The 19,968-nt window shown below is 35.4% G+C and overlaps 10 protein-coding genes across 10 annotated transcripts; 9 read left to right on the top strand and 1 right to left on the bottom strand. All coding sequences in view use genetic code 12, as the record gives it.

The window, feature by feature from the left end:
• Nucleotides 1–786: 786 nt before the first annotated feature.
• On the top strand, nucleotides 787–4,992 carry CD36_04220 (guanine nucleotide exchange factor, putative; the record flags this gene model as incomplete). Its single annotated transcript, XM_002417047.1, has 1 exon — nucleotides 787–4,992. One exon carries the CDS (start codon nucleotides 787–789, stop codon nucleotides 4,990–4,992), a length of 4,206 nt encoding a protein of 1,401 aa, XP_002417092.1.
• Nucleotides 4,993–6,099: 1,107 nt separating this feature from the next.
• Nucleotides 6,100–6,621, top strand: CD36_04210 (conserved hypothetical protein; the record flags this gene model as incomplete). The annotated part of the gene is made up of 1 exon (XM_002417046.1): nucleotides 6,100–6,621. One exon carries the CDS (start codon nucleotides 6,100–6,102, stop codon nucleotides 6,619–6,621), a length of 522 nt encoding a protein of 173 aa, XP_002417091.1.
• Nucleotides 6,622–7,204: 583 nt separating this feature from the next.
• Nucleotides 7,205–8,014, top strand: CD36_04200 (oxidoreductase, short-chain dehydrogenase/reductase family, putative; the record flags this gene model as incomplete). Its single annotated transcript, XM_002417045.1, has 1 exon — nucleotides 7,205–8,014. One exon carries the CDS (start codon nucleotides 7,205–7,207, stop codon nucleotides 8,012–8,014), a length of 810 nt encoding a protein of 269 aa, XP_002417090.1.
• A 465-nt stretch (nucleotides 8,015–8,479) lies between these two features.
• Nucleotides 8,480–9,312, top strand: CD36_04190 (oxidoreductase, putative; the record flags this gene model as incomplete). The annotated part of the gene is made up of 2 exons (XM_002417044.1): nucleotides 8,480–8,516; nucleotides 8,588–9,312. The coding sequence occupies 2 exons, from the start codon at nucleotides 8,480–8,482 to the stop codon at nucleotides 9,310–9,312; spliced, it is 762 nt and encodes a 253-aa protein (XP_002417089.1).
• A 201-nt stretch (nucleotides 9,313–9,513) lies between these two features.
• Nucleotides 9,514–10,342, top strand: CD36_04180 (oxidoreductase, putative; the record flags this gene model as incomplete). The annotated part of the gene is made up of 2 exons (XM_002417043.1): nucleotides 9,514–9,550; nucleotides 9,618–10,342. The coding sequence occupies 2 exons, from the start codon at nucleotides 9,514–9,516 to the stop codon at nucleotides 10,340–10,342; spliced, it is 762 nt and encodes a 253-aa protein (XP_002417088.1).
• A 337-nt stretch (nucleotides 10,343–10,679) lies between these two features.
• CD36_04170 (uridylate kinase, putative) lies at nucleotides 10,680–11,519 on the top strand (the record flags this gene model as incomplete). Its single annotated transcript, XM_002417042.1, has 1 exon — nucleotides 10,680–11,519. The coding sequence occupies one exon, from the start codon at nucleotides 10,680–10,682 to the stop codon at nucleotides 11,517–11,519; it is 840 nt and encodes a 279-aa protein (XP_002417087.1).
• Nucleotides 11,520–11,701: 182 nt separating this feature from the next.
• Nucleotides 11,702–12,235, top strand: CD36_04160 (peptidyl prolyl cis/trans isomerase, putative; the record flags this gene model as incomplete). The annotated part of the gene is made up of 1 exon (XM_002417041.1): nucleotides 11,702–12,235. The coding sequence occupies one exon, from the start codon at nucleotides 11,702–11,704 to the stop codon at nucleotides 12,233–12,235; it is 534 nt and encodes a 177-aa protein (XP_002417086.1).
• Nucleotides 12,236–12,782: 547 nt separating this feature from the next.
• Nucleotides 12,783–15,647, top strand: CD36_04150 (aminopeptidase II, putative; the record flags this gene model as incomplete). The annotated part of the gene is made up of 1 exon (XM_002417040.1): nucleotides 12,783–15,647. The coding sequence occupies one exon, from the start codon at nucleotides 12,783–12,785 to the stop codon at nucleotides 15,645–15,647; it is 2,865 nt and encodes a 954-aa protein (XP_002417085.1).
• Nucleotides 15,648–15,967: 320 nt separating this feature from the next.
• On the top strand, nucleotides 15,968–18,190 carry CD36_04140 (nucleolar protein Nop4, putative; the record flags this gene model as incomplete). The annotated part of the gene is made up of 1 exon (XM_002417039.1): nucleotides 15,968–18,190. One exon carries the CDS (start codon nucleotides 15,968–15,970, stop codon nucleotides 18,188–18,190), a length of 2,223 nt encoding a protein of 740 aa, XP_002417084.1.
• A 492-nt stretch (nucleotides 18,191–18,682) lies between these two features.
• CD36_04130 (serine/threonine protein phosphatase, putative) lies at nucleotides 18,683–19,627 on the bottom strand (the record flags this gene model as incomplete). Its single annotated transcript, XM_002417038.1, has 1 exon — nucleotides 18,683–19,627. The coding sequence occupies one exon, from the start codon at nucleotides 19,625–19,627 to the stop codon at nucleotides 18,683–18,685; it is 945 nt and encodes a 314-aa protein (XP_002417083.1).
• Nucleotides 19,628–19,968: the final 341 nt, after the last annotated feature.

Raw genomic sequence — 19,968 nt, 5'->3', positions numbered from 1 at the left:
TTAACCTTAACTTAGAATACATGGCTGAAGAATATTTCGTACATCTCTCTTGTAGTTTTCTCCGTGCTAGTTTAAGCATATTTTTTTTTGTTTTTTCTTAAATTAACATTGAAAAACTATTATGCTAAACAGTTTTTCTATTACTGTTTTCGAGGCTATAAACTGGTTCTAACTCACGTGACCAAGTTTATAAATATGTAGCAGCCAAAAAAAAAAAGAAAAAAAAAAAGTAGATGATCTCTACAAGTCAGCCTCTTTCTTACAATTTTGCTGGAGCACCTGCAGACTCTGTAAGTACTTGGATGTTGCATCATGTGTAACACCAACTATGTATAGTATGATTTGCTTTGCGGTCCTGAAGTCATGAATTAGCCGAAAAAAAAAAAACAAGAAAAACCGATGAACGATCAGCAATCTTTGGTAAGGTTTGTAAACTTGAACATGATAAAGTACACGACAATTTATAAGAACAACAAAAATCAGTAAACTTCCAATTCTTGTTGATATACGTATAATTGCAATATTTCTTTTTTTTTTTTTTTTTTTGATATTCCTACCTAAGAAACTGAGACTGATCGTACTTACTAGTCACTGTTCAATTGAAGAATATCACTGTATTGAATTTGCTAATTTTAAACACTTTTCCCTTTTATTTGAAGAATAATTTTTGTGCATTTGAGGGTTTACAGTCTCGTTTTCTTCGTATTTGCTTTTATTTATTATTTGCTATCACAATTATTGTATTAATACTGTATTATCATTCCCTAAGAGAAACTAATAAAGACGATGTCTCATCAACCAAATAAAAGAACACTAAGACGAAAACCCCCACCTATAGAGGATTCGACCCCATTTAGTATTTATCAAAATCTAGCATCTAATCCTCAACAATACTCAGACTTTCAACATGCATTGTCAAAGTCACCACCCATTCAAGTAAATACATTTATTCAATCTTCACCACCCAATTACACCCAGCTGCCTCCGAGTGCACCACCACCGCCCATACCAGCTCAACAACCAGAATATACCCTGCAGATAGGGACATTTTCTGAAATGGCATCTACTCCAGTGGATCAAGCGAATTATAATGTTTCAGTAAGTCTGGAGTATCCTATTGACGAGTCTTTTATATCAATGAGTGGCTCGCCAAAGCCGAAGGGCCCCAAACAAATATGGGAATATGAAGACGATAGTATCATTTCACAGCCTATAGAATATGTTCGGCATGCTTCAATAAATAGTACGGACTACAAATCAAGACCAAGAGGGTACCAGCAGATGTCTACAACATCACAATCTGCACCTCTAGATAATATACCATATCCATTGGAGGATTTTCTGCCTATTGAAGCCAATTCTTCTGCTACAACAGCTCCGTATCCAACACAGAACTTTGAAGATTCAATTAACGACTATTTTGAAGACGATTATGATTATACTTTTGAAGATGATTCCCCATCCCAAATGCAAGCGCACCAGAGTGTTGAAAAATATGGAAATGGTGTTTCACCTCGAATTAATGATGTTCCTGATTTGACTTCCAAGCGAAGTCTGTTACAGCTGTCGCAAAGCGTGAATAACCTGTGGCAGTCACATTCTCAAACTAATCTGATTCATTCAGGTGCTAATCTGGCCGGTATTCAAGGACAATTTCCCGTGTCTGCACCGCCTTTTTTGGAATCACCTCCAAGACCTAATCTTCGACAGTTGGCAACAAGGAATTCTCAGAATTTCCCCCCACCTCCAAATCAAGGAATAGACTATGTACTGGATCTGTCATATAGCAGATCTCCATCTCCAACAAGACGAACAATTGATAGAACAAAGACTGTTTCACTGGGGTTTACTTATGCTGAAAGCGAGTATATAGAATACTTTTCAGAAGGATATAACGAATTTTCTGTTCAACATGGTCCAAGTTCAAGATGGAACTCTGTTAACTCCAATGCAACATACACGCCAGAAAACTTGTTCTGGGATGATGGGTACCAGTTGTCAAGTGAATCACCAGCTACTGAATATTTTGATTATTCAATGTTGCCCGAATTGCCAAGCGTCAAGCCTTTACCTAAATCACCATCATACTTCCCTGATGAGGTGCTTGCTCTGAAACAGCAACAAGAGCTACCCTCGTTACCACTAGAACTACCCGATTTGCCATTTAGTTCAGCGTTTTTGCAGTCACAGCATTTTGAAATTTGCTCGAAGATTTGGTCGCTTTCCGCACTTTTCAATTGGTGTTTGAAGCTAAGAATATGGTTGAACAATCTGACTATTTCTAAAACAGAGTTGAAAAAGGCATTGGGTGGCTTATTAGCTTTTCATCGACGTGACGTACCATTGGATGTGGTATCAAACAATGCAGCAGCTGCGTTTGAGAATTTTGTTCTGAGCGGCGCTATTGAAGTTATAGAAGACGTTGAAGCTCAGGGAAGCGATAAAACTTTGATTGTTATGAATGAAAATGTATATTTAAACGGAGTTTTGCCATTGCTTACTGAATGCTACTCAAATTTTCAACATACTAAAGAGGTTGAGCAGTCTAACATGACATGTTATTCGACATGTTGCACCTTAAGCAAATCGATGAATTTGGAGCGGAAGATGCGAAATACAAACATTAAAGATATTGTACTAGAACATGATTGGACTAGTCATTGGCATTTAACAGTGGAAGATCTTAAAACTTTGAATCATGCCACAAGCAAGCAGCAGTCTCTCATATTTGATCTAATGAGATATGAGCAAACATTTATTCAAAGGGCTGATTGCTTTGTGGAAGTTGTTGCTCCTGAGTTCATTAAAGCAGCAAAGAGTTATTTTGGTCAGAACAGCGAGAAGATATCGAGATTTGAACAGGATATTATAAGTGCAGGAAAACAAATAGTCAATATTCACAGGACGGTGCTATTTGAGCCTTTATTGAAAATTCTAATTGCAGAAGGGAAGTTCATCAAGAATTTGGTTGGTATAGGGCAAACTTATAGTGATTGGGCATTTGAAATCAAGCCACCTTTAATTAAGTACATGAGTTGCATGCCAATGATTGAGGAACTTCTTGGAATTGAAACAATAAAGGCATATATTGACAATCGTATTAGTGCCTTGCCTAGGGTGAGGGATTTGAAGGTGAATGTCGGAATTTTGTTTATAAGCACTTTTAATTCTAGGTATATGCAGTTACCATTGCAATTGGAAGATATTTATAAAAAGTTTGACGTTAATGATCCAGAGCATATATCCATGCTTAAAGCAGCTAATGATATCAGGAAATTAGGGGTAAGAATAAACGATTCCAAAAAGCTGGCAGATAATAACTATGCAATATCTGTAATAAAGGACCAGTTATTATGGAAAAGTGGAGTGACCCAAATTAATTTGAATTTGAATTCTCCAAATCGAAAATTTGTTTGTCGTGGTGACTTGACAAGAAAAAGCGTTTTGTCGAAGCTTCAAACATCGAACATCAATCATATTATATTACTTGATAACTATGTGCTACTTACTGATCGGGCAAGAAATAGACGTGGAGGGTTGGCTTACAAAATTTTAGAAGATCCAATTCCTGTTGAGTATTTGATTGTGGAAGAAAAAGTGGTTTCGTCGAGTACATTGCTTCCTAACCAGAATGCATTGACCACCACTCAACTGGGTGTGGCTGATGCTGAGACTGACGACAACGATGCATTTCAATTAAAATTAAGGTATGCTGGTAGAACAAGAAGAGCTTATACTTTCTCATGTGGGACAGAAAGAGAAATTAGAGATTGGATAAACTATTTTATTGCTGCCAAATCAGCTTTATGCAAGCGGTTGGCACAATCCAACCCTTACCGAGTTGTCCTGGTGTCAAATACTGTATTTGGTTATGAGAATAGTCATCGTGTTACCAAGCTTCAATTACTTGCACGTTATGATCCTATTTATGACATTTGCCAAGATTCAGTGGAAAAGACCAAGAAATTGAATCTTTGGAGTGATTTATATAATCCAAGGTTAGCTCACAATCGTATTGTTTTTAGCAAATTGCAGTGTATGTGCTGGTTTGAATATAAGGGATGCAAGTACAACCTAGTTGCTCTTGAAGCTGGGTTGTATATGTGTGAGGCGAAAGGTAGATGGAAAAAGATTATAGGTGGTGACAATTACGTTCAAATGCAAGTAGATTCGCAGATTGGTATTGTGGTGGTGTTGACCGAAAAGCAATTGGGTTACTATCCTATACATCAGATTTTGAATGTTTACAACGAAACGAAAGTGAACTTGACTTGTATTCCTTTATCGAAGGACACGGTATTGTTTTTTGAGATGGGTCGTCATAAGAATGTGAAAATGTTATTTTATGCTAAGAAGAAGACAAATGGCAGTATTCATTTCAAGGTTATGATTCCGCAAATAGATAACGGAGGCATTTTTAGTAGGTTCAAAGACCATGCCAGATTTTATATAGAAGCCGAATGTTTTGGGATATCAATATTCAATTCGTCCTTTGCTGTTCATACTGATAAAGGATTTGAGATCTTAACGTTGGATAAATTGATTCCAAGTTCAGTCCCTGAATTACCGCCCCCTGTTGAAACGGAAAAAAAGAAAGCCGATCCTTATGCAACAAGGAAAAACAAGCCTACTTCCCTGGTGGAAACCATTCGAATGCTTATCAATGCCAAATATAAACCGATGGGGATGTATAAATTGAATAACAATAAAGAATTCCTTTTGGTTTACAAAGAATATGCCATATTTATAAACAAGCATGGTAAACCTTCACGAGATTTTATTATTCATTTTAGGGCCCATCATGTTTATTTTGAAAACAATTATTTATTTGTGGTCAATGATCAATTGATTGAAGTGTGGCATATAGGTGACCATCCCAAAAAAGCCCAAGTAATTATTGGAAAAGACATAAAGCATTTGGGGCAAAATGGGTTTTCTATGGCTAACCCGTTAGTGCCCGGATTACAATTAGTTTTTCGTTTAGTAGAGTAGACAAATCGATGCTGTTGTATATTAGTTTTTGTTGGTTACAATAATGGTTTAGTGTTTGGTTTGTAAAGGAAATATACATAATTGTTTTGAACTCACTTGTTATACATTATTCGTCATTGCTGTGCTATTTGAAGCACGTCGTCTCTCATAATAAATGATAAAAATCGTCAAGTTGCAGCAATCACAGGGGGCTATAGCCCCGTAATTTTTGATTTACAGAGGCGTCGGCTGATCAATGCCATTTTCCTTTGTATTGCTCAGCCAATGAAATTTAACCCTTCAAGGCACAAGGACCTGAAAACTCTCTTCGTGTAAACAACAACTATCCTCTCTTCTGTGTCCGTTCTTTTTAAATTCTTTTTATCGAAATTGAAAGATACACAATTGGTGGTGAACTTAAAAGTGTCTACTTTTTAGAGGTAGTATGTATCCAACATTGTATTGAACTATAGCTAAAAAGTAGGTGGTTTGCCAATTAGATTTACATAATCATAGTTTGTGGTGTTGGATTAGAATAATATACAGAACGTGTAACTTTTTTCTTGGTTTCGGCGTTGTAGATCAGATTGCAGAACACATGTTACACAAAACCGGTGTATGATGATAATGAATGAATACAAGAGATTGTTTGATCGTTCCTATTGTTGAATTTCTTTCAATCGGAACGAACAAACTGTATTGATGTTCGGATCATTCATTGATTCAAAAAAAAGTTTAAAAGGAAGACTCGCTTAGTAAAATAACAACTATAATTGTAAAGCATTTATTTCAAGTTTGCAAGAGAACCGAAAATAGAAATTAGAAAAAAAAAAAAAAAGAAAGTGAATCAAACGTTGCTGTATATTACTCAAGCCCACATTGCTAAGAAAAAAAAAAATAAAAAAGAAAATATTGCATTTGTTTGCACAATAGTTTGTGGTCTTGTTAGATGATTAACAAGGTGACAAATTGCTATATTTTCCTAGAGATTCACAAAATGATATGATATTTAATAATGATAGATTCTCTTAATTTTGTTTTGATTAACTTGTCTTTGGCTCTTGCTACTAAATCCCTTTTAGACTTATTTTATAGAGATATGCAAACTCTAAAATAGTTTGAATGAATATGAATATGGGTGTCAAAAGAGTTCGTTGGGTTGAACCACCAGCCACAAACATAGATGAAGCCGTCATAAAAACTCCGATTCAGAAGACTGACTCACCTGTAAAACCTAAATTGAAAGTACCTAGAAAAAAGTCATTTCCATTTTCATCGGAAGAAGACAACAAGAATGTGGAATATCAAGAAGGTCTCAATAAGACAGAGGAGATTCCAGGTCTATTACGTGATTACTTTATTTGCGTCATGAAAAATGTGTTTAGAATAATAAAAATGTTATTCAATAATCAAATAGTGGTAGGGTTTACGAACTTTCTTATATCCGTTATTGCATTTATAGCTATTACAGCACTCAGGACTATTGCAACTGTTGGTAAGTTCTTAATAGATTTTAATTTTTCATTGTTTTTTGAAAGCTGTGTGTTTCTACTAGAAGAGCATGAAATATATTTCACCACTGATCTAAGCCTCAAACGTTCAAATTGCAAGTTCAACAAAAAGCATGGCACAACTACCACCGACAAATAAGGTATCGGTATCATGATTTGGTTTGTATTATGAGTGCTATCTGAATGCCGATCTTGTATACAGAGAACCTTACTGCATAGATATATATGTTTGCTATGTATAATAAAAAATTATCTATAGTATTTGCGGATTTCACAGTTTTTCCGGTTTCAACAAGATTAACAAATGGTTCATTAAATATTGAATCCGTAAGCTTTCAGTGGAACCATGTGGAATTGCTTATGTATATGAAAATAACAGCACATACTTGATGGCTCTCTCAACATCTTCCACTTTGGGCTAAAGGGATCAATAATTGAATAAGAACAAGAAAAATATGTTTATCTAGAATTATCATCAGCCTCGGTCACCACAGAACAATGAAAAGTGGAGATACTCTACCAACGGAAAAAAAAAAATAAAAAACAGAGGAAATGTACTTTACCCCATACTCATCAGCAAACCTAAATATGCAAAGCGAAAAATTAAAAGATAAATACATAAATAAGTAATCAAATCTATCTTATTTCAACATTCTTTTTTTTTTTTTTTCTAATTTTTTTTTATTATCCTCAATTCTACTACTATATTATATATTACGAAAATGGTCGATTTTAATGTCAATGGGAAAATTGCTGTTGTAACTGGTGGCACTCGTGGTTTGGGTTTATACTGTGCTGAGGCTTTGTTATTGAACGGTGCCTCCACTGTGGTTATTACATCAAGAAAGGCAAAAGCTTGTGAAGAAGCTCAAAAGTATTTAGAAAAACTTGCCAAAGACAACAACAAGAATTGTAAAGTTATTTCGTATCCAGCTGACATTGCTGTTGAGGAAGAATGTGAAAAATTCTACGCTGAAATAGCCAAACAAGTCGACAAAGTTGACATTTTAGTTGCCAACGCTGGTGCTTCTTGGGGTGCTCCATTAGAAGACCATCCAGTATCAGCAGTGAAAAAAGTCCTCAACTTGAATGTTGTTGCCGTTTACCACACCATCAAGTTATTCACTCCATTGTTGGAAAAAGCTGGTACTAAAGAGGATCCTTCTAGATTGATACTTATGTCCTCGGTCATTAGTTACTCGACTAACGATATGGTCGGTGTATACGGTTATTTGTCGTCCAAAGCCGCAGTATCTCATTTGGGAAGAAACTTGTCTGTTCAATTTGCCCCAAGACATATTAATGTAAATTCAATTGCCCCGGGTTTTTTCCCATCGAAGATGGCCAATGGTTTGATCGAAGCTGCTGGTGAAGCCTTGACATCAACCAACCCAAGAGGTAGATTGGGTGAAAAGGAAGATATCCAATCTTTGTTGATCTTCTTGTGTTCAAAACAGTCCAATTATGTGAATGGTACCATTGTTCCTCTTGATGGAGGAGCACATAATAACCAACCAGCTGCTCATTTTTAGATGCTGTATGTATTTTATAGGAAAATTGAATAATTTGCTATTACTGTAATGTGTCTTCTAGAACCAAACTGAATATTTTTTTTGCTTTTGCTTTTTTTTTTTTTTCTTTCTAAACTCCGGTTGGTGGAGATGGCCCTATCCGCCTACTACTACTGGGCTTCTATATGGTGGTGGTCGCATGGAAGCTTTTATCCACGGAATATTTGCGATAATGTAGGACAAAAGTGTGTTCCGGTCTTACAAAGTACAACATTTTTAGTATAAAGATGGAAGCCCATATAGCGCAGGCATGCTTTGAATGGGATCTACGAAGGCGATGAGGATTTAAATTGGGATATTTTTGGTCTAATTTTTAAAACTGTGATTACTATTTTAAAATTTTTTTACTTCACTTTAGTTGCTTTCTTTTCTTTAAGTTTCTTATAGAAATCAACCTATCTATATTCGAGTTATATTATACTTATCATGTCTCACGTTTCAATTGTAACTGGTGCTTCCAGAGGTATGTATTAGAAACCACTATCAATGATGTTTAGAATTATAAAGTGAAGTCCAATACTAACTCTAGTAAAGGTATTGGTAAGGCCATTGCTCAAATTCTTTTGAAAAACCCATCTTCAAAAGTTGTGATTGTTGCTAGATCTCAAGCTCCATTGGAATCTTTCCAAAAGCAACACGGCTCAGATAGAGTAGCATTTGTCGCTGGTGATATTACTGACCCAGCTACTTCTAAGAAAGCTGTTGAGACTGCTATTTCCAACTTTGGTCAATTAAATGCTGTCATTGCTAATGCCGGTGTGTTGGATCCAATAGGTCCAATAGAAAACACATCTGTTGATCAATGGAAACGATTGTATGACATTAACGTATTTTCTGTAGTTGAGTTAATCAAACACAGTTTGCCACATTTAAAGAAAACTAACGGTAAAGTCATTGGTGTTTCTTCAATTGCTGCCTTCACAGCTTTCAACGGTTGGTATGCTTATGGTTCTTCTAAAGCTGCATTGAACCATTTGATGTTCTCTTTGGCTTCTGAAGAAAAAGATATCCAAGCCATTGCTGTTGCTCCAGGTGTCGTTGACACTGAAATGCAAAATGACATTAGAGAAAAATTTGGCAAAAATATGAAGGAAGAAGCTTTCCAGCAATTTGTTGATTTACACAAGAATGAAAAGTTGGTTTCTCCAGAAGAACCAGGTACAGTTTATGCTAACTTGGCCTTGAAGGGTTGGTCAGAAGATTTGAACGGGAAATACTTAGATTTTGATGATGCCCTTCTTAAAGACTATCAAATGTAGACAAAAGCTATCCTTATAGAACTATAGGTATTGTATTTACTGCTTTTTCATTCTGTTAGATATATGTTCGAGCAACTTTTCACTCTAGAAAGAATGTATTGCGCAAAATCCGACTTCGTTCTCCAAAACTTATTTTTCTGTGGATGAGAATAAATTGGCTTTCTAAACTAGTAATTCTTCTTCTTCTTCATTCAATCTGTGATGTCTCATGTATCTATAATTACCGGTGCCTCAAGAGGTATGTTGTATCAATTGTATATTACTAAATTATTAGAGTGAGTCAAGTTATTAACATCTGCTTTTAGGTATTGGCAAAGCAATTGCAGAAGTACTTTTGAAAGATCCTAATACAAAAGTTATTGCTGTGGCAAGAACAGAAGCACCACTAAAAGTACTTGCAAACACTTATGGCTCAGATAGAGTCGGGTTTGTTGCTGGTGATATTACAGACCCAGAAACTTCCAAAAAAGCGGTTGAGTTGGCAGTTTCTAAATTTGGACAATTGAACTCGATAATTGCAAACGCTGGTGTTTTGGAACCTGTTGGTCCTATTGAATCAACCTCTGTTGATGAATGGAAAAGGTTGTATGATATCAATTTGTTTGCTGTTGTTGAATTAATTAAGCTCAGTTTGCCGCATTTGAAGAAAGTTAATGGTAAGGTTGTTGCTGTTTCTTCTGGAGCAGCCACAAAAGCTTACAGTGGATGGTACGCATATGGTTCATCTAAGGCAGCTTTAAACCATTTAATTTTGTCCTTGGCTAGTGATGAGAAAGATATTCAAGCTATTTCCATTGCTCCAGGTGTAGTGAACACTGAGATGCAAACTGATATTAGAGAGAAATTTGGGAAGAATATGACACCAGAAGGTTTGCAAAGGTTTATTGAATTACACGAAAATAAACAATTGGCTCCACCTGAAGAGCCAGGAACCGTATATGCAAAATTGGCCTTGCAAGGATGGCCAGAGGATTTGAATGGTAAATTTTTAAGATACAATGACGAGATCCTTAAGGCTTATCAATTATAAATATGGGGATTCAAACATTATGTGGTTAAACTTTAAGAGTTTTGTTGGTGTAAAAATTGTAGATCCGTTATAGAATAATGAAGTATATTTGATTTATTTGCAATGTTTTGGTGTACTAGTTGTTGTTGTTGTAGATTCTTTTTCGTGCAAAGCAACCCAGTTCTTAATCGTGAGTTCTTTTTCGTAGAATAATTGCAATTTATTGGCACTAAAAATTCAACAGTGACGATAAATCACGAAAAAAAAAAAATGAAATCAAAAATTTCATTAAGATTTTCATTACATCATTAACAACCTGAAACGTTCACCAATTGTCTTTTTTTTTTTTTCTTCAACAATGCTTTCAAGACAAGTTTTAGCAGGTAGGCAAATTGCTAGTGGTTTTGCTAGACAAAAAGCTATATCACAATGTTTCAAAAGATTCAATTCAAGCAAGACCAATTCCACACCTCCACCAAAATACTCCAAAGGAAAACTTCTTGCGGTATTGGGTACTTTAGCTATTGGTTCAACCGTTGCTGCTTCTTTCTACAACAAGGAGACACCTAAATCTGCATTTGAACCCAGTGAATCAGGTGATAAACCAGAGTTTTCTGAAGGTAAAGTTTCAGTCATTTTTGTTTTGGGTGGACCAGGATCTGGAAAGGGCACCCAATCAGACAAATTAGTCAAGGAAAAGGGATTTGTTCATTTGTCAGCTGGAGATTTGTTAAGAGCTGAACAGAATAGACCAGGCTCCAAATATGGTGAACTTATTGCCAAATATATCAGAGAAGGTGAAATTGTTCCCCAAGAGGTAACTGTTGCTTTGTTGAAACAGGCCATCAAAGAAAACTATGAACAGGGGAAAACAAAGTTCTTGGTTGACGGTTTCCCTAGAAAGATGGATCAAGCATTGACTTTTGAAAATACCATCGCCAAGTCTGCATTTACATTATTTTTTGAATGTCCTGAACAGGTAATGTTAGAAAGATTATTAGAAAGAGGCAAAACAAGTGGAAGAACTGATGACAACATTGAAAGTATCAAAAAGAGATTCAAGACATTCATCGACACTTCCATGCCAGTTGTCGATTACTTTGACAAACAGGGGAAAGTCGTTAAGGTTAGATGCGATCAACCAATAGATGTTGTCGCCAACCAGGTTAAAGAAGCATTGAAGACAAGAGGCATTTAGACACCCAAGTAATCATCACTTGAATAGATATATAGTTGAAATTCATCTGGTAATAGATATTAAGGTAGTGTAAAATTCCCAAAACTTCTCTCTTTTGTATCTTCTTGATCAACACAGGAATTTTCATTGCTGCCTTTTGTCATCAACTGAATCTAGTTCTTTTGCAGTGGTATATCATCATCATGGCATCTACATCAACTGGCTTACCACCTAATTGGACAATTAGAGTGTCTAGAACACACAACAAAGAGTATTTCTTGAATCAATCTACCAATGAGTCGTCTTGGGATCCGCCTTATGGTACTGACAAAGAAGTATTGAATCCATACATCGCAAAATTAAAAAACAACGGGTACAAGCCACTTGTGAATGAAGATGGGCAGGTGAGAGTTTCTCATTTGTTGATCAAGAATAATCAATCAAGAAAACCCAAATCATGGAAGTCGCCGGATGGGATAACCAGAACTAGAGACGAATCTATACAGATATTAAAGAAACATTTGGAAAGAATATTGAGTGGTGAGGTTAAACTAAGCGAATTGGCAACTACTGAAAGTGACTGTAGCTCCCATGACAGAGGTGGTGATTTAGGGTTTTTTAGCAAAGGACAAATGCAACCACCGTTCGAAGAAGCCGCATTTAATTTGCATGTTGGAGAAGTCAGTAATATAATTGAAACCAACAGTGGTGTTCACATCCTCCAAAGAACAGGGTAAACCAAGATATTGAGTTTTATGAAAATTGGAAAGTCGAGACTAGTTGTATAGATTTGGTAAACAAAACGAAAGTTCAAAAATGTCAAATTATACATGAATCGTAGAGTGAACATCTTATAAGGAACACGGCGTTTAGAATAGTAATTAGAATTATTCAATTCATCGGAACCGTTTCCCGTCACTAGTTTTGTACATTTGAACCCATCTGGTCCAGTGGCTTCAAATAATACTTTACAAAGAGACAGGTTTTCTCTTTTTGCCTTATTCTCTCTCGTGTTTTTTTTGCCGTTTGAAAACCTTCTTTTGTAACTACTTTCTTTCCTTCGCCTTTGCTTACTTTAGGCAAATTTCTGTGAGAAAGTATCCTACGGTTGTAGGAAGCCTAGAACCTCCAAAGTGAAAAAAAAAAAAAAAAAAAAAAAGGTAAGACTGTTGCGTGATACCAATACTTGTAGACAAACTTCTGTTGGCGAAAAGAAAAAGAATTGGATTGGATAACCTACCTCTCTAGCCATTAGGGTTACATTATAGCTGTATATTTTGTATCATGTTTTCCAGTGTTCGAAAAGGCGTTATTTCAAGTACCGGTAAGTATAGACCCAACCTATACTACGGCATCACTATTTTGAACATTAACAAATCTTTTTTTTCGAAAAATTCACATACACACGACACTGTAGGCAAAACCCCAAATTCCGTGAACAAAAATACAAATAGACACACTGTCCCCTTCCACAAAATATCCAACTCAGCTTTTTCTTCAATTGGACAAAAACTAAGCTATTCATCGATGTGTCGTCATTCCAGTTTTTCAGACAACTCTGCATCTGTTGTCACTCAAGAAAGAGAAGTTTTACCAACAAATGTCAAGCCATTGCATTACGATTTAACCATCGAACCAATCTTTGAGAATTTCACTTTCAAAGGAGAAGAAACCATTGACTTTCAAGTCAATGAGAAAACCAATTTCATCACCTTAAACTCTTTGGAAATTGAAGTTCAAGAAGCCAAGATTGATGGTAAAGCTGTTACTGATATTAGCTTTGATGCCAACAAGCAAACTGTTACTTTCAAATTTGAAGATTACTTGACTGTTGACTCAATTGCTAAATTATACATCAAATTTACTGGTGAATTAAATGACAAGATGGCCGGTTTTTACAGAGCTTCTTACCAAGAAGACGGTAAGACCAAATACATGGCAACTACTCAAATGGAGCCTACTGATTGTCGTAGAGCATTTCCTTCTTATGATGAACCTGCAGCAAAGTCCAAATTCACTATTTCATTGATTGCTGATAAAGATTTGGTTTGTTTATCCAACTCATCAGAAAAGGAAACTGTTTCTCTTGATGGTAACAAGAAGAAGGTTACTTTCCAAACTACCCCATTAATGTCTACTTACCTTGTAGCATTTATTGTTGGTGACTTGAGATACATCTCAAACGACAGCTACAGAGTTCCAATTCGTGTTTACTCGACCCCGGGAACTGAACATTTAGGGGAATACTCCGCCAACATTGCTGCCCAAACTTTGAAATTTTTTGATCAACAATTTGGTATTGATTATCCATACGACAAATTGGATATGGTTGCCGTGCCAAGTTTCAGTGCAGGGGCCATGGAAAATTGTGGACTTGTTACATTCAGAACCGCTGACTTGTTGATTGATGCCGAGAATACTAATGTGAACACCAAACAAAGAGTCACAGAAGTTGTGATGCACGAATTAGCTCATCAATGGTTTGGTGACTTGGTTACTATGGAATTTTGGGACGGTTTGTGGTTGAATGAAGGGTTTGCAACCTGGATGTCTTGGTACGCTTGTAACTCCTTGTACCCAGACTGGAAAGTTTGGGAATCATATGTTTCTGATTCGTTGCAACATGCCTTGACATTGGATGCTTTGAGAGCTTCTCACCCAATTGAAGTTCCTGTTAAAAGAGCTGATGAAATCAACCAGATCTTTGACGCTATTTCTTACTCAAAAGGTTCTTCTTTGTTAAGAATGATTTCCAAATGGTTAGGCGAAGACGTTTTCGTTAAAGGTGTATCCAACTACTTGAAAAAACACAAGTGGGGCAATACCAAAACATCTGATTTATGGGAAGCCTTGAGTGAAGCTTCTGGCGAAGATGTTGTTAAAGTTATGGATATCTGGACTAAGAACATTGGGTTCCCAATTGTGAAAGTAGAAGAGATTGGCAATGGTGAAATCAAAGTTACTCAAAATCGATTCTTGGCCACAGGTGATGTCAAAGAAAACGAAGATCAAACTTTGTACCCAGTATTTTTGGGATTGAAAACTAGTGAAGGTGTTGATGAATCCCTGGTGTTAGAAACAAGATCCAAGACAATTAAACTTCCAACCTCTGATGACTTTTTCAAAATCAACGGTGACCAAAGTGGTATCTACAGAACTGCATATGAGCCAGCCCGTTGGACTAAATTGGGTAAAGCTGGTGTCGAAGGTAAGCTTTCAGTTGAAGATCGTGTTGGTTTAGTTGCTGATGCTGGCTCTTTGGCTTCTTCTGGGTTTATTGAAACATCAAGCTTGTTGGACTTGGTGAAATCTTGGTCTAAAGAAAGCAACTATGTTGTTTGGAATGAAATTTTGACCAGAATTGGATCAATTAAAGCTGCTCTTATGTTTGAAGATGAAGCAACCAAGAAAGCTTTGGAAGTTTTCACTAGAGATTTGATAAGCGAAAAATTAAAGGAAACCGGTTGGGAATTCAGTGCTGATGACTCTTTTGCTGACCAACAATTGAAATCTTCATTGTTTGCTTCTGCTGCAAATGCAGAAGACCCTGAAGCTGTTGCTTTTGCTAAAGAAGCTTTTGCTAAATTTGTTTCTGGGGACAAAAAGGCTATTCATCCAAACTTGAGAGCTTCCATTTTCAACACCAACGCTAAATATGGTGATGAAAAAACATTTGACGAATTGTACCAAATCTACAGAAACCCACTGTCAGTTGAAGAAAAGATTGCTGCTTTAAGATCATTTGGTAGATTTACCAAACCAGAGATTTTGGACAAAGTCACAGGTTTGTTATTGCAAACAGATATTGTTAAGCAACAAGATATTTATATCCCTATGCAAGGCTTGAGAGCCCATAAATTAGGTGTTGAAAAATTGTGGACTTGGTTATCTCAAAACTGGGATCAAATTTACATTTTGTTACCTCCTGGATTATCAATGTTAGGATCAGTAGTCACTTTGGCCACTTCTGGTTTCACTAAAGAAGAACAGAAGAAAAAAGTCGAAGAATTCTTTGCACAAAAGGATAATAAAGGTTATGACCAGAGTTTGGCTCAATCGTTAGATATCATTACAGCTAAGACGAAATGGACCGATCGTGACGCCAAATCCATCTATGAATGGCTTGAAGTAAACGGCTATACTAAATAATCAAATCGATAAGTTGTTTATGTGTAAATCAATATATGTTTATAATCTGTTATTTTTTTGTTAATCTATGTATGGATAGTAGTAAGTTTATCTAAGCACAATTGATGAAAGTTTTGCGTTGTCATGTCTGGTGTATTTGAAATGGAAAACGGGCCTGCATCATTTGGTAGCATTTAGATTATTTTTTAGTGTCAAGAAACAGAAAAAAAAAAAAGTGATATTTGTAAAGAGAGAGAGAAAAAAGTTCAAAAATTTTGAGATGATCTTCTCTTCTCTCTCTAATTTAATTAATTCATCCTACAACTCAGACAAATAGTATTATGGATGAAGAAAGCATTAACAACAAAGAAGTGGTGGTGGAATCTATGGATGTGAAACAAGATTCTGGGAAGAATCAAGATGATGGTTTAGATCACAAAACATTATTTATTCGTTCTATACCGTTTGATGCCACTTCTGAAGAATTGTCAGAATATTTTTCACAATTTGTACCTGTTAAACATGCTGTCATAGTCACTGACAATGAAGGAAAAAGCAGAGGATTTGGGTTTGTTTCATTTACTTTGGATGAAGATTGTTTGACTGCATTAGTTGAAAGTAGAAAGACAAAATTTAAAGACCGTCTTTTGAGGGTTGATGTTGCCAAAAGAAGGGATAGAAAACAACAAGAAGGTAGTGATCGACAAGAAAAGGCTCCCGTGGCACCAATTGAGAAAAGAAGAGCAAGATTGATTATTCGTAATTTACCTTGGTCTTGTAAAAAACCCGATGAGTTGAAAAAAATCTTCAGTAAATATGGTGCTGTATTTGATGCATATATTCCCAAGAAAAAAGGTGGACAGATGTGTGGGTTTGCCTTTGTTATTATGAAGAAAAAATCAGCTGCTGAAAAGGCAGTTGAAGGTTGTCAAGGATTAAAGATTAATGGTAGAGAAGTTGCAGTAGATTTTGCTGTTGAAAAATCAAAATGGGAACAAATGAAAGAAGAAGAAGAAGAAGAAGACGACGATGAGAGTGATGAGGAAGAAGAAGAAGCAGATTCCACAAACAAAGATGACAATGATCAAAATGAAGAAGAAGAGGGAGATGATGATGAATCTGATAATGATGATGCTAGTTCAGATTTCGATGAATTGAATGAAGTAAACTCTGACAAAGAATTGGACGGATCGGACGAGGAAATTGAAGAACCAGAGAAAAAGGAAGAGTCACTGCATCCAAAAAAGAAAAGTAATAGACAAGAACCATTTTCAATTTTTATACGTAATATTCCATACGATGCTGATGCTGAATCTTTAAAAGAGCATTTCAGTACATTTGGATCTGTGAAATATGCTTTACCAGTGGTTGATAAAGAAACTGGATTGTCGAAAGGCTCAGCATTCGTGGCATTTGCTAAAGAAGACGCTTACTTAGACTGTCTTGAGAACGCTCCAACCGTTGCATCTACTTCTATGTTGATTGCAGACGATGTGTCTCCAGCATATGTATATCAAGGTAGAATTTTGTCAATCGCTTCAGCTGTTGATAGAGATTCGGCTAGTAAATTAGCTGATAGAAATTTGCTAAAGAGAAAAGAAGCTCTAGGTAAAGCACCTGGTGAAAAGGATAGAAGAAACTTATTTTTATTAAATGAAGGTAGAATCACTGAAAATTCAAAACTTGCTCAATATATCTCAAAAACAGATTTGGAATTGAGAGAAAAATCATACAAATTGAGAACCCAACAGTTGAAGAAAAATCCTACTTTACATTTATCATTGACGAGATTGGCAATAAGAAACTTGCCTAGAGCTATGAATGCTAAGGCATTAAAAGCCTTGGGAAGAAAAGCGGTTGTTCAATTTGCTACTGAGGTGAAAGAAAACAAGAGACAGCCACTTTCAAAAGAAGAAGTCAACAGATCTGTCAAATTTAAACAGTCAATTAATGGAGGTGAGGTTGAGGAAGAGATTGCTAAGTCAAAGAATTCAAAACATAAAGGTGTTGTCAAGCAGGCCAAAGTTATCATGGAAGTCAAAGGATCAGGTGAAACCGGTCGTAGTAGAGGTTATGGTTTTATAGAGTTTAGAGATCATAAAGCTGCTTTAATGGGATTGAGATGGTTAAATGCTCACGAAGTGTCCATACCCGAAATTTTGGAAGGTTTGACAGAAGAAGAAAAGAAGCTAGCTGAGTTAGAGGGTTTAAACAAAAGAAGACTAATTGTTGAATTTGCTATTGAGAATGCTCAAGTTGTTAAAAGGAGAAGAGAGAAAGAAATGATTGCTCGTAACCAGAATAAAGAAAATAGCAAAAAAAGAAAAAGAGATGATGAAGACAACGATGAAACAGAACGTACTTCAAAGGGTAAAAAATCTGGGGCATCATCTGATAGGAAACAAAAGAAAGCTAGAAAGGGTTCTCAAAAGAAAGGTAACATGAATAAAGGTGCACCAAAATCAGAGGAGCTGCAAAAAGAACTGACAAATAAATCTGGTCTTTCAGAAAACGTGAAAAAGATCATTGGTTTAAAAAGAAAGAGAAGAAAGTCAAAGAAGTAAAGTGAAAATAAAACAAATATGTATATCTATATTGGTAAATAATTTGTACTAAAAATATGATATAGAACTATTGTACAAAACTCATTAATAGTATAAAGATTTAAAACTTGGGCCAGATCATTTACATAATTACCTTGGTGAAACAATTAAGCATCTCATTAATGGTATTTGTATTGTTTGGAACAAAATGGATTAATAAAATAATGACAAAAATAAAAAGCAAAAATATTTGGGAAATAAATAAAGACAGTAACAACATTAAGATCTTGACATTAAAGGTAGAACAAAAAAAAAACTAGCAAAGGCATTTCTTAAAATTTCTTTTCTTCTAATTTTCATTTTTTTTAAAAAAAAATTCATTTTATTCTTTTTAGTCGGTTTATAAGTGTAAGTCCATCTTTTGATCTATATTATATAATGTATGGGTAAAGCATTCAGCATCATTAAGGGACAATAAAAAAAGATATAAATATAAAAATCATTCATCATTCGTTACAAAAAATAATCACTTCTTTGTTGTTTGTTGGCATTGTTCTTGGCTGATAAGTCGCCATCTTGAACTGCACTGAATATCTTGAAATTAGGTTCTAAGTCTTCATCAACTTGCATAACACTGGCAACATTCCCACATCTATAACAGTAATTTGGGGCAGACCATACTGTGACAACATCTTTTTCTTTAAAATGGTAACGAAACCCTTCCATTACCAACTGGTGTGCTCTGGCAATTAATTGCAAATTGTTAATGTGATTGAATTCTCGCGACACTTTTGAGCCAAACAACCATCCCGCACCTCTAGGCGAGACTGCCCAGGTGTCAATGTTGTCTGGATCTGACCACACCAAGTCACAGAAACCTCCTTCGTGTGGGACTTCTTGAGCTCTAGATAATACTCTTATCTGGTCCAACATTCTTATTTCGGGAGATAATCCACCATGCACACATAAAATTTTGCCATCTATTATAGCTGCTAAAGTTAAGAAATCAAAAACCTGACAACAATATTTCCAAACAGTAGTTGAACCGTATTTTGTTAAACATTCTTCATAAAACCCATAAACTTGGGTGATTTGTCTTGATTCGTGATTTCCTCTTACCAAGGTAATTCTGTGTGGATATTTGACTTTTAAAACCATTAATAAAGTAAACGTTTCCAAGGAAAAATAACCACGATCGACGTAGTCCCCTAAGAAAATAAAATTGGTTTGATTGTCATCTGAAGGTAAACCTCCAGCAGTTCTAAACAATTCCAATAAATCATGAAATTGTCCATGTATGTCACCACACACTGTCACTGGAGATTGTACAGGTTGGATATTAGATTCTTCCATTAACAATTCTTTGACCAATTCACACAATTGTTTCATATCGGATTCTGATAATGAAATACAATTTTTTATCTGTTCCAACCACTGATCTGGACCTCTTTCTCCCATGATTTGCTATATTTAGGTATTTTATAAAGTCTATAGTATCTTAAATATATGAATAATTGTAATAAAATGTAAAACCTTTGCTGAACCCAGGAATATGTTCACTGTTTTTATTTTATTTTATTTTTTTTTTGCCACGGCAGTAATAACACTATTAGTGAATGTGAAAGATAGTAGAAAAATATTTCTGTCGTTCAGTCTCAAAATCTCTGGTATAACTTTCTTAAAACCTATTTGAATATATTTTAAGGTAGTTCGATGTAAAATTTGAACTTGAATTCAAACTATTGTTGACTAACAATCTTTAAAAAAAAAAAAAATTTCTTTTTGATGTTCGATATAGG

This window comes from Candida dubliniensis, chromosome 1, assembly GCF_000026945.1.
Source record: "Candida dubliniensis CD36 chromosome 1, complete sequence".
In the NCBI taxonomy this organism is placed as follows: Eukaryota; Fungi; Ascomycota; class Pichiomycetes; order Serinales; family Debaryomycetaceae; genus Candida; species Candida dubliniensis.
Note: the sequence above shows the minus strand (reverse complement) of the source record. Positions and strands in the feature narration are given on the sequence as shown.